The 13,327-nt window shown below is 41.8% G+C and overlaps 1 protein-coding gene across 2 annotated transcripts in view; it reads right to left on the minus strand.

The window, feature by feature from the left end:
• Positions 1 to 2,406: 2,406 nt before the first annotated feature.
• LOC105926286 (G patch domain-containing protein 8) overlaps positions 2,407 to 13,327 on the minus strand; it is a 61,832-nt gene continuing 50,911 nt past the window's right edge. For both annotated transcript variants that reach the window (XM_036133231.1, XM_012862541.3), the window contains exons 4-5: positions 8,936 to 9,066; positions 2,407 to 6,358 (exon numbers count right to left, since the gene is read on the minus strand). In XM_036133231.1, coding sequence (XP_035989124.1) covers positions 2,539 to 6,358; positions 8,936 to 9,066 — 3,951 coding nt within the window. In that variant the 3' untranslated portion in view covers positions 2,407 to 2,538. The remainder of the gene's footprint in view (positions 6,359 to 8,935; positions 9,067 to 13,327) is intronic.

A 13,327-nucleotide genomic window follows, 5' to 3' on the forward strand; every position in this document is an offset into this window, starting at 1 on the left:
CATTGATGAGATATAACACACAGTGAAGTCAGATTTTTTCATTTGAATAGTCAGATGTTATTTAGCAACCTTGATCCCAAAATCCAGCCTGTCTGGTTTCAATATACAAAAGTGGTAATAACTTTACTTGGTGTTACGTTTTTGCTTTTTAAAGTTATTGCATGATAAATATGGTCAGCATGTGTCTCCAAAGAGGGGGTTTTGTGACATAGGATGTGAATTGGCGGTATATAATTAAACTCAACTGATAGTTTGTCTCCAATACTGATCTGAGTAATTCGTAACTACCCTGAAGTAATTTATAAATAGGTATTTGATCACACATAGTCTTCATCCAATACTTAATTAAAATCACTGCTCTATATACTTCAAGGCCTCAGTAGCTTTAAAGTGAAAAGAAGTACCACACCACATTTCATCAGCGTTTCATGGTTCACATTAGTATTGTAATTGTGTCCCACTTAGTTCACTCATTACTGACGTCCCAGTCACAGCAGTCTCTCCTGTCTATTTTTATTGACAGCGACTTTGTCCCGGTGGGAGTTTCTGCAGGACAGCTTTGATTTTATGCTCAAACGCAAAATTAGCCAGGGCAAGAAAGGTAGGACATTGTTCAGACAACATTACATAAAATGTGCAACTGCCTCATTAATTGTTCTTGAGTTATACAGCTAAACTCAGGTTGGGACTATTCCAGCAGATTCATCTTCACCTGCTTCATCCAGGCCAAAACTATATATGCAGTATATATATGGCCATCCCAAAATATTAATAATGCTTTCACTCAGAAGAAATGAAACAGACTTTACTTTAAAACTGAATCTGCCATGGGTATAAGATATTTTTTGCTTGAGTGTGAGCTTCCTCATTTCTTCCTAACGTTATATCTGTCTCCACAGTCACAGTCTTCAGTAAAATGATGTCTTGCTTATGTTTACATGCAGGCCATTTAGCTTAGATGGTAGGCTAATGCATGTTTAATCTGTGTTTCAGTGGGGCTTGTTAATGACTTGGATTGTGGCATATTTCAATACTGTTTCAATTAATTGTTTGCAAGCAAAACATGCAGCAGAATGTTCTGCTTAATCTATTAGGGCTTTGCTTTGAAACACATACAATATGATGGCTGGTGTTTCAGCTGCACACTATGTTGTTGTCCAAAAATAGACTCATTGTGTGTGTGTGTGTGTGTGTGTGTGTGTGTGTGTGTGAACGAGCAAAATGTATTCACATAGCTTACTGCGGTCTCAACTGACATTAAATCAGAGAAGGTAGTCCAACAACAAATTGGAATTGACTTTCAATGACTTACTTATTGATTTTTAAAAATGTCTTTATTAAGAACTCAATGTAATACCGATCAAATCCCTACGTATGACTGAACATTTTACCATTGTGTTCAAATGCATTGAATGCACATATTATCATCTTGTGCCCGCAATGTTAGCCTGACCACTAAGCACCATGTCTAATGAATCCCGTGGTTCTTTGGATTTGCAACTTGAGCATGCTTAAATTGGACGTGCTGCCTATCCCAGATTGGCCTCCCAATTTCTGAAGTAAATGGAAAATACCATCAGCTGTCACATGTCATAACACTGTTAGGAATCTTGTTTTAGTAGCATTTTGCATTTTGCAACAACATTATGAAGATGTTGTTGCAAGATGTGGCATGATCAGCAAGAGTCAGATAGAATTTGAAAAAGCACAAAAGTCCTTTTATTGTCACACCCACTTTATCATAACCGGCTTCATGAACTGTTAGATGCAATGTGGCAACCCCCCCCCCCCCGCCCCCCCCAACAACAACTTATGTCTCATATTTGAAGTTGTAAAATGATATCCAGCAATAAATTCAACAAGTAAGGAATATTTAATGTATAAACATTTTCTATTTTAATGCTTTCAAATATAAATCTGTTTCCAGCGTGATGTAAATTTGTCTTTGGACAGGATTACTCCTATCTCACACAGAGCTCACATAAAACGACTGTGCCATCATCCCCCCTGGTCCTTGGTATGTTATCTGTTTGTTGAAAGTCACAGTCTAACCCAGATAACCTGTATGAAATGGAGATAAGCGGGGAGTATTATCACTTTCTCTTGTTGCCCTGTCCCCGGATTGAAGGGTACTTCAAAAGGCAGCTGGTCTGCCTGTAGCTCTGGAGGAAAAAGAGAGGATGACACGAGTGTTTGAATAGCAGGTGTACCTTTCTCCTTTATTCTGGGTCTGAATGATGAATGATGGCAAAAGCACAGAATCAAAGCTTGTATTTTTTTCCCCCTGCTGTCAGCTGCAGCGGAGCAGAGACTAAACAGAGAAACAAATTTTCAATTGAATTCAGTCAATACTTGTTGGTGTATACGCACTTATAGAAGTGTTTCTGAAGCATACGTAAGATTTGGTTGCTGATACGGGCAAACCCAAAACACAGACCTAATTTGAAAAAAATATATAAATAAATAAATTGTGGGGGGGGGGGGGGGGGTAAGCATTCACTGTTGTTCTTTCAAAACATTGCAGCCACTCTTGGAAAATCAAATTGTCTTTTGTTGAAACTGCATTGGCCATGATCGGTCCATGAAAGGCTGCGAGTTCAGTGGTTGCAGACCTAATGGGGACAGAGGAGTGAGAGGGGATGTGTGCAAAGCTGGGGAATTGGAGAGGAGAGGGATGGGTTGATGGGAAAACAAGATTGAGGGAAACAGGGAAGAAATGGGGAACGGGGTAAAGTGAAGAGGGTGAGAGATGGAAGGAAGGCATGGGGAGGAATGTTGGTGAAGAGCAGTGGATGAGCTGGACGTGGAGGTTACATGGGGGGCCATGGAGAGAGCTGTGTGCTGTAAAATTATATGGTGAAGATTTGAGAGAGGGGGGCAAGGTGGAAGTGGGTTAAGGTTGGGAACTCCCAGAGCCACAGGGTGTGTAAAGTTCTCCTGTGAGAGTGGGACACTGACATGGAACATGTGCTGAACTTGTCTTTGCAACAAATCTGGATGAATCAACTGGGGCTCCATCGGGCTCTGCAGGGGTGCAGGTTTGTATTCTTCCTGTAAAATCAAACAACTATCTGTCTGTGTGCTGTGCGTATGCCTGGACTGTATGTGACTATTTGGCTCTTCTTGTATGTTTTCCAGGACTTTCTGCATGTGCTCTCTTGCCTGCTCCTGCAAGACACGATATTTGTCCATCTCCTCTGCCGAAAAGCTGATTGCCGCAGTTGTCTCTACGCCCGTCTGTTTGTCATCTGTCCTAATCTGCGGCTGACAAAGATTTGGGATCATGCTGGGATTTGACTCAGCAGTGTTCAGAGGACAATTTGGACTGCCACTCCTTGTGCCAAGGGCCCCATGGATCTTAGCTTCCTCCTCTCCCTTCTTTTCCACACTTTTTTCCAGCAGTCCCTTTTTTTCCCTTGCCTTTCTCTGGATAGCAGGAAGTTTTCCAATGAGAGGTAAAATCAATGTCCTGGATGTTGTCTGTGGCAGAGTCTTACTAGAGAGCAACTCTGGGGAAGCTGCGTTTGGGATGCGTGTGGCATCAGAAGCAGAGGGTCCATGGTCTAACTGTGAGCCGGTCTCCTTTAGCGGTGTGGGATTTCTGTCACAAGGGAGGTTTGGCCCTTTCAGGTGGGAAATCTGGGGGAACAGCTGAGAAATAGGAAGCGTAGATGGAGGTAATGTGGGGCTGCCGTGCTTTCTTGTCTCCAGAGGGGTCTCTGCAAATGTTGAGGATGCTCTGCAGGAGCCAGGATTCAACCTATCTCCAATTATCCCTGAGCAGGTGCTGCTTTTGCTCCACTCACAGCTAAGCTCGGACAAGCTAGTGCTGCTACAGGGGCTGCAGGAGCGTGGGCTATCGCATCTGCTGCCCTGTGCGCGCATTCCACTCTGGCAGCTGGATGGCTGTCGGCTTGTCCACCACTCAGGGCTTGAGAGGTGCCTTGAACTTGACCGCCCTGTGCCTGCACACCTCCATGTACTGCCTGGGCTGTCTCTGCTGTCACAAATTATCTTGGTGCATGAAGTGGACCTTTTTGTTTCCCTGTCGTCCCAGCTATCACTGCTGCCAAAAGTCCACCTGTCGATACTGCTCCTGTCCCAGTCTACGTCTTCTGTCTTCTCTTGTCTTCTGCTCCAGCAAGTAGGACTCGGGTTAAACCTTCCCACATGATCCCACTCGGCTGTTTTATTTTTCGGGCTCCATCCAGTTCTCAACCTGCCCTCCTGACTGCCTCCAGCAGAGCCACCTCTCGTCCACTCCCACTGCTGGGGGTCTGAAGCCAGGCCTCTGTCTCTGCAGCTTGCGCGTCCCCCTGATTTCCTCCTCTCACCATGAATGAACTCTCTGTCCCTGTGGAGGAGTTTTCTTTTTTTCGTCGGGCCGCTACCACAGCTGTTGTCAGGGTAACAGAAGTCAATGAAACTCCTGGGGTTGCCATGGTGACCCCTTTCCCAAAACGACGTTGAGTTGCATCCCGGCGAGGAGGAACGAAAGAAGTGGGACCGCCAGGGAAAAGCAGCTGCAACTCCTTCTCGCTCTCTCTCCTCTGCTGTGTCTCTGAGTCCGGTGCAGACGCTGTACGGTCCTGCCTGCTCACTGCCCGGCTCTGACTTGAATTCACCACGGCGGCTCCTCTGAGGCCTCCTCTTTCTGACAGAGACTGATACTGGCTCAGCCACACATCTCCCCAGGAGACAGTCGCCGTCTGCGCCAGCCACCCCCCTCGCCCTGTCCTTTCTTTGCCTCCTTTTCTTCGCTGATCTCTTTTTAGCATCTACTGCTCTGCAGACTGCGGAGACAACACTCCTTACTTTGCACTTTGCTAATCGCCGGTTGTTTGAGGCTCGATCCTTCTTGTCCTTCTTTTTCTTTGCCAGCTTGTGTTTCTTTGTGTTGGTCTTCCTCTTTCTGGGTGACACTTTTGGGACACCCACGTGTGGCTCTGGAGTTCTGGCACACTTGTGCATTGTCTCACTCCCACATTCACACCTGGACGGGCTGATGCACATCCCCTGTGTGCCAGGCTGGGTGACAGACTCTAATTTACAGCTCAGGGCTGTGATGGCTCTCTTCCTGATCCCTCTTGTACCCTCTAATCTGCCTCCCGGAGGATTCTGTGAGTTTGTGTCAGAGCTGTCACTCTGAGTGGGGTCAAATGGATGGGGGGCTGCCCCTTTGCAATTTTCCTCACTTATCATGCACCTTCCTTTGTCTGATCCTGTTCCTAGTGATGGAGGGTTTTTGTTTTCAAGGAACAGATGTGCTTCTGTCTCCACGTTGATATGTTGCTCATCTTTTCCCTGTCTGTGTGTTTTCATCTCATGTCTTTCTCGTCCTTGCAAACAGGAATGAACATCTGCTGTATGAGCAGATGGCTCAAACGGATTAAATTCACCTGAAAGAGCACGCAGCAGATTTTGCTGCGACTCCTGCAGATCTTCATTGAGTTTATCCGCAGTCTGAAGATTGGTGCGGAGCGGGTTGCAGCTGTAGGAGATGTGTGGTTGAGACTTGGTGAACTTAAGCAAACTGACAGGCCATCTGAGACTGGTTGAACCGTCCCTGCCCAGCACACATAGAAAATCACCCCCCTCCCTCTGTCTCAGTGTTACTTGGTGTCTTTCAGCAACTCTGTCTTTCTGTTTGGTGTCCATCTGAGACTCTGCCAGTGTGGTGCCATATACGGTCATCGCAGCCTGGGACTGTGAGACTAATAAGTCCTGGCTCTGATTGTCACTGGCTGCAGTGGAAATAGGAAAACGTTCCATCTGTCCCTCTTTTCTTGCAACCTCTCCAGGGATGCGCTGCATGTCCCTCAGCAAGACACTCTCAGGGCTGGACTTATCCTTTTCACTTTCATCTGCTTCCCCTAGTTCCCTGTCGATGTCTTCCATTATAGCCTTTACTCTTTCCTTCATTTGTTCCCTCTTCTCTCTCTCCTCCTCCTCCAGGTCTGAGAAGACTGAGGCTGAAGGTTCTAGCCTGGGCCCTCTCCGAGAGAAACAGAAGGACACCCCGAGCCTGCCTCCCACTCTCCCCTGTGCAGGGGGAGGTAGTTGAGGGCAAAAGCTGTGGCAAGGTTGTGGATGCAGTGGCGGAGAGTCTGTGTGAGACACTGAAGGAATCAGTGGAGATTCTTGTAGAGCTGTGGCTAAAGGTATTTGTGAAAGAGATTGGTATGAATCATCTGACTGGTGGCTGAAAGTCCTTGGCTCTGTAGCAGTGCTTTGCTGGAGGGGGTCACAGGCTTTAGGATTGTCCTCTGAGCTGCAGTTTCTTTGGTTCACTTCTTTATCTTGTGTCTGACTAATAGCTCTAGTTGCACGTCTCTGCCCAAAACTCCTTCTTGGAACTCTGTAACAAGATAGAAAATACACAAAACAATTTTACTTATACCTTCACTTTTATAACAAAAAAAGGACCTAACACTTAATAGCTGTTTAAAAATATAATCCATGAAGATCTAGAATGAAATTAAATCCCCCAGTGTTGGTCAAAGCATAAACTTAAAGATTAAAGCCTGATGTCATTAAAGCTTTCCATTTTATTTGACGTTAGTGTTTGTTGTACAATCTTTGAGTGAAGAAAAATGTACAAATATGCAGTGTAATGCAAACGCTGATTTAAGCAAATGGACAATACCCTCAAAGCATTCTAGGAACTACCCAAATAAAATAAACAAAATAATAAATGATCAAACTCAATGAAAGCAGCAAATCCTAAAAATATATGCATATTAAGCCAGACGTTTGCAATTGTAAAATCTCTTGAAGAATGGCACAGTCCAGTATTTTTTTGTGTGGTTCTAAATCCAGATAATTAAAGTCTAAAGCATAATTTTATAAGGCAAACCAGAGCACACCCCACACTTTAGGACAGGGTTAACCCATCCCACCATCACCAACTTGTTGGTACTTATATCAGAGATAATCATGCTAATGTTTGGCCTGTTTTACTCAAACACAGGAATACATTTATCACACATTTATTATACATGGAATAATTAGTAGATAATTGGCTCAAAAAGCTCACGACACATTTAATCACATCCTCTTTTCAATAATGATATGCAGTTGTGGTAAAAAATAAAGCAGGGCGTTAAAAAAAGAAGAAGTCAGGTCCATGCACGGAAACCCATGGGGAATGCTGCAGTCTATTCCAAAGGGAAAAAAGAGCAGTGTCAGCAATTTTCCTTACATACTCAAACCATTAATATATAAACTAGAAAAAAAGTCTTTGAAGATTCAGCTTTCCTGTGAAATACTAAACTAATATTTGGTTGTTTCGGAGAACTTCTTGCGTTGCATGAAGTCAACCTTTGGTTTCTGAACAGATGTCCTAGCGCGCGGTGGCTGGACTAGATTCCACAATTCCTCTTTATTTATCTGATTTGTTTTAGAAATAACAGGTCTGAAATCAAGTCAAAAGCTTTCATACTAGGTTAAGATCCAGGGACTGGGCTAACAACTCCATGACCTTGATCTTGTTAGTTTGTAACCATGTCACTTTATAGGGGTTGTTGTTTTGTTAGAGCATTGATTTCAAGGACATTTTCTATTCAGTTAAACACATAATGACATCTTTAACCATTCCTATGTCTCTGTCTCTGTATACTCTGATATGTAATAAATAGTCCACAGTGTGAGAAACATCCTCGAGACATGGTGTCTTTAGTTCTGTGGATGTTCTGGGATCTTCTGTGACCTCCTTCATGAGTCGTTGATGCTCTCCACTACACGTAAGGTTCACCCCTGTTCCATGTTTTCTCCATTTACGAACGATGGCTCTCACTGAGTTTTGTTGCAGTCTCAAAGCCTTTAGAAATGGCTTTAAAAAACCTTTTCCAAACTGACACATGGCGATAATTTTGTCTTTCATGTGTTCTTGATTTTTTTTTTTTTTTTTTAGATATGAGTATCATGTTGCTTTTTGGCCCACTTTGTCTTGACAGACAGATCCAATTTAAGTGATCTCTCAAATCTTCAGGGCTGCCAGTTATCAGTCCTGGTTTTGGCTGGTGAAGTTTAACCAAAAAAATTGGTTTTGACAGATATGTTTTTTTTTGCAATTTTTAAACTATATATATATAAAAAAAAAATCTAAACATGCTTAGAAATCTGCCATCTCTTGCTCAAGGACTCATCAGATCATCTTGTGTTGACTTAATTTATTGACATATGTAAACACTAGTGCTTTCAGTTCTGCAACAGTTGGATGATTTTGGAGGATTATTGTAAGTGCAGACCACTTCTCAGCACTTTAATGAGTTATGTATAGAGGAAAGCTTTTTGCTGTTTTTATATTCCCTAGCTACAGTACGCATTATTACTATAGCACTATACTATACTGTAGTTGATATTGACGCACTCTCAGGGGAATTATCCCACATGATCAACAAGACAAGAGTGAAAGAAAACAAATTTGTTTCAACCTAGTAGCGATGTCATCCATGTCTTGTCATCTGATTATAGAAGAGCATTTAATTGCAAAGGAAATAAGCACAATCAAGATTATCATTAAGCAACGCACTCTTTTCATCTGTCGTTATTTGCAGGCCCGCAGGCAAGTTTCATCTACTCACTTTGTTCACTCGTATCATTAACTTTTAAGTTTCTCCACTCCTCGCTCGCCACTAAAAAAACACCCACATCTCCTTCACCTACAAATCATCCACTCTCCACGTGTCAGCAAGAATGTGTCTTTATGTTATATTTACTTCACCTGTGGCCTATCTAGGCCAGCTGAGTGCTCTCAAATATGCGCTTGCATCCATCAAGTCTAAGAAGCGTTGACTGGATGTGACGCACTCTAACCCCTCTGGACTCCTGCCACTGGTCTCATTACACACAGACTGCCACGGTCGGACACGCACACACTAACACATAAAACACACAGACTAAGACACAAGGCGCACACATTCCTCCTGCTCACCGCTGGCTTTCTTGCTGCAGCTGCGCGAGCTGATGCAGACGCCTTAGAGCCTTCTCTTGTTTGCGCTGGTCCTTCCATGATTTTGAGGCCACGTTGCGAACAAACTCTCTGTGCTGCAGTTCCTTCAACCTCTGCGGGAAGCGGACAAATAAAGGGGGTGGGTGGTGGGGGAGGAACGAAGATGACAGAGGGAAGGAGTGAGAAAGAAATTAGTTTTAGAGGCTCTCTGCATGCAGCTGTCTATCAAAGCCGTCAGCGATCTCTGTCTGCAGATGTTCTCCCCCGAAGCTCATGGGCAATTAACTTCATTCAGCTTGCGGGGAAAATTGTTTTTTTTTTTTTCTTCCTTTAACACACAGCTTGAGACCAAAACACTACCAAACAGTGAAAAGCGGCCTACAGAAGCAGTTGACATGAGGGAGTCACTGATGCTGTTTCTGAGCTGTTGGAAGGAGCTTTATTTATGTTTTACTTGCAGGGAAGGCAACCACAGAACTTTAAATGAAATGATCTTGCCCTTAAGTAGCTCAGTTGAGGAAAAGTGATTCACTGACATCTGCTTTTACATTGAAAAGAGACCCACATATTTGTTAGATTGATTGTTTGAATAAGATAAAACCTGACGAAATCCACAATTCTGAAATGAAATAGAAAATGTAGCAGTACGACATAATAAATATTTATTAAAAGCAGAACAAAAGTGACATTAAAGTAAAACTAACTCACATTCAATGTAATCCAACAAGACAATACCAGAACAGTTTTTGTCCCCTTTAAATGTTGATTGATTTCTGTGTTTATATCTTAATAAATTACTCTCTTTTCCTTTTTGTTTGTTTTAAAGATGTCTTCCATTGCTTTTTGCTTCGTAATGCCACCTTACATTTACCATAGAAGACACATGGGAACTTATGTACAGAGCAAAATTCATGTCCTGTGTGAAATTATTGCTTTTTGTTCTACTTAGTTGTAAAAGACTGCAGTTTGAGAAAGTTATGGGCTACCTTTCATACAGCTTTTTCCCTGCATGCATGTTTAGCAGCTGGGTTTGAGGGAACAATAAGTGAACAGAGAAGCATAGCAGCCATGGACCACATCACAATTGATCAAACAAAGCCAATATGAGCAGAGAAAGAAAATACACATGTGGATCATTTCCCAGTAAGGTGTTTGCATGTTTAAGTGTACAGAAAACCCTCTAATCTTATATTAAAGCAACTTGAAGCAGAAGTCTTCATAACCACCGAGCTTGTCATATTAGAACCAAACACTTCAATACATTCTTTGAAATGTTATGTGACAGTCATACAGCAAGTAGCAAAGAATTGTGAGATAGAAAGAAAATTATGAAGGATTTTCACATTTTTTTCTGAATTAAACCTTAAAAATTGTGGCCCGCTTTTGTATTGAGCAGCTCTGAGTCAATGCCATACAGAACCACCTTTCACAGTTATAGCTGCAAACTTTTGGAGGTTATGTTTGTACCAGCTTTGGGTATTCAGGAACCAATTTTTTTTTTTAAAACATGTTTTACTGTGGGGCTTTCGTTGTCTCCCCAATGTGGCTTGTGGGTCATGACAACCATATTTCTGATGTGTACAACTGTTTGTACGTAGTTCAGTCAACAAATGTTCCCACTTGAGCTGTGGTTTTCTACAGCTCCTCCAAAGAATGAAAATAAAAACATAACCCGGTTATGAAATTCACAAAAACTTTTCCCCTGACCTGCCAGCTGGGCTCCTTGGTCTTCATGATGTTGTTTATTCAGTAATATTCACCACCAAACCTCTGAGAGCTTCACAGAACAGCTGTAGTTACATTGAGTTTAAATCACAATCTCTAAATACTAAATCGTTGATTTCTGAAGTAGGCAAGGCAAGTTTATTTATAAAGCACTTTTCGGTAACAAGACGATACAAAGTGCTGTACGTAAGCAAACAAACAAAAAAACAGAGGAAAGAAAAGCGTTACAGAGACAGAGGGAGAACATTACAGAGGCAGGCACATTGCATTGGAATAGTAGCAGCAGGTCAGATACAGTGTAAGACAAGTTGGACTACAAACTTCAACACTAACATTAAAGGCAGCTCTAAACAAATAGGTTTTTAACCTTGGGTTCACACTAAAGGAATCAGGGCGTTAACAATGCATCAATCCACATTGATCTACTGATTAAATGACTAATGATTCAATTATATCGATGCAAAATTTAAATATTGATCCATATTGTAATTTTTAAGACACACCTTTATTTTGAAATTCAGGGATGATACTATAACGAACAGATGAGCTGTTATTATTTTAAAATTAGAAAAATGGTAATTTAGATTTAATACCTGTAAGATACCTGTAAGAGCTTAGACATAAAATGGTCAAATCAATTTTTTTTTTTTGTGAGTTGAAATCAGTGTAAACAATAGTTTAGGTAGCAGATGATGTTCTGATCATATCGATCCCATTGATCGGAAATCATAAATGACTTTGTGATACCTGAAAATATCATATAATCATCCAAACCAATCGATATACTATCGTCTCATGCTAAAACTGGTGATTTACACCCCTATTCTTAAGATAATCGGTTTGCTTCAGATTTCATTTACGTATATGAGAGTAAATGACTTAAATACTTGTAGACAGCAAGCTTTATCAGATTTTTATTTGTAAACATTTACAAAACCACCATTGTCCTCTTCCTCCTGCTTCACAATTAACATTACATTCTAATAAAATACATTGATGTCTGTGGTTGTAACATGATTGTTTTTCATAAAAAGTGTGCGTCCCTTTCACTTTTCCCCTGATGAGAAAACATAGTCTGCAGCATCCACGTTGTACGATTAGCTAAGCTAAAAAGAGAATCTCTGGCTTTGTAAATGGTTTACCTTCACACAGGTGCAGCCTGCATCAGGCAGTGAAACTCTCGAAGGTTGCTGTGCTCTTTAATGCTTTTTGAAGATGCATAGGCCTATAAAAAACTCTTTACTAAGACACTGAACAGATCAAGTCTTCCCCTCCAAAAAAGAAAAAGAAAAAAAGACATGCTTGTGCAAAATGTTCTGCCGCCATGGTTCTTGGGTTATCGCGGATGGTGGAGGGCTTAAAATACACTTCATTATTCCTGTGCGTTAAATGAAAGCGCTACAGGGGAACCACTGCTTTACAATGCGATGTCAAAGGGGTTTTAACAAACATCTGTTGTGGCAGCAAAACGAGGCACCATCTTTGCTTATATGATTTTGTCAAACACAGAAAAAAACAAATGCCAGAAACATACAGAGGAGAAAATGCAACATTAAGAGTGTCTTCTTTTTAAAGACTGTGGGAGGTCTATTAGCTTGGCCATATAGCTTGGCAATCCTTTAACATGTGTATGTTAAAGGATTGTGTGTGAGTGTATTTATGTGAAGCCATAGCCATGGGTATACTGGTTCTTCCAGGGAAACAATGATTCATGCCCCTCACTCCGGTTTCCTTTTCTGACATGCTTTAATCCTGTTTTTATCCATGCTTGGCAGGTGTGAGTGTGCACAGACTTTTTGTCTCCACGTACATCTGAAGGGTAGAGATGCGACTCAGGAGTTTGGGAATAGAGGCAACCTTGTGCATCGCTTTCTTCCTCCTGCTTTCCAGTATATATATATATATATATATATATATATATATATATATATATATATATACTTATGTATTTTTTTTTATTTCCTTCAGAGTGAACTCAGGGTTTGTTGCTCGCCTCATATGTTTTTTTGAATTGAATCTTGCAATGTAATTTGCAACAGGATTATCCCACATGTACTTTCAAATTGCGTTGCACTATTTTCCGCCAATACAATAGGTATCGCACACACGCCAGCATGCACTCATCAGATTAGCTCCTCACTCATCAGATTTATTTATATACTCACTCATTTTCGCGAGCTGGATCTAATGCAGGAGCTGACAGGTGTCAGGTTAATCTCTGCTGAGTCTTACACAAGCTGGTGCCTTTTTACATTATCGAGTGATGCTTAACCTCCCACTCTGCGCTCACTGTGGATAGCTCTGGGTATGTGAGCCTGAAACTGTGAGTATGGGATCCCTCAAACATGGAGATGCCTGAGCAGTGCGAATGTTTGTCGTGTGTAGACGTGGGATGTGAGTGGTCATGATGCAAAAGGTATTCTATGGGGAATAGTAATCATACTGAAATAAAGAGGTTTATATGATGAACTGTTGTGGCTGAGAAGAAAAAAAGCAACAAAAAAAATGGAAAGAACAGATCTCAGTTGCACTAATACTGTTCATGGCAATCAGCAAGGGAAAAAAATACCTCGCCTGTGAGTCTGTTCGGCTGCTCCCTGGTGCAGGGGCCACTACAGCAAGTCATTACAACTTGCACACAGACTTGAC

Source organism: Fundulus heteroclitus, chromosome 3 (assembly GCF_011125445.2).
Source record: "Fundulus heteroclitus isolate FHET01 chromosome 3, MU-UCD_Fhet_4.1, whole genome shotgun sequence".
NCBI lineage: Eukaryota > Metazoa > Chordata > Actinopteri > Cyprinodontiformes > Fundulidae > Fundulus > Fundulus heteroclitus.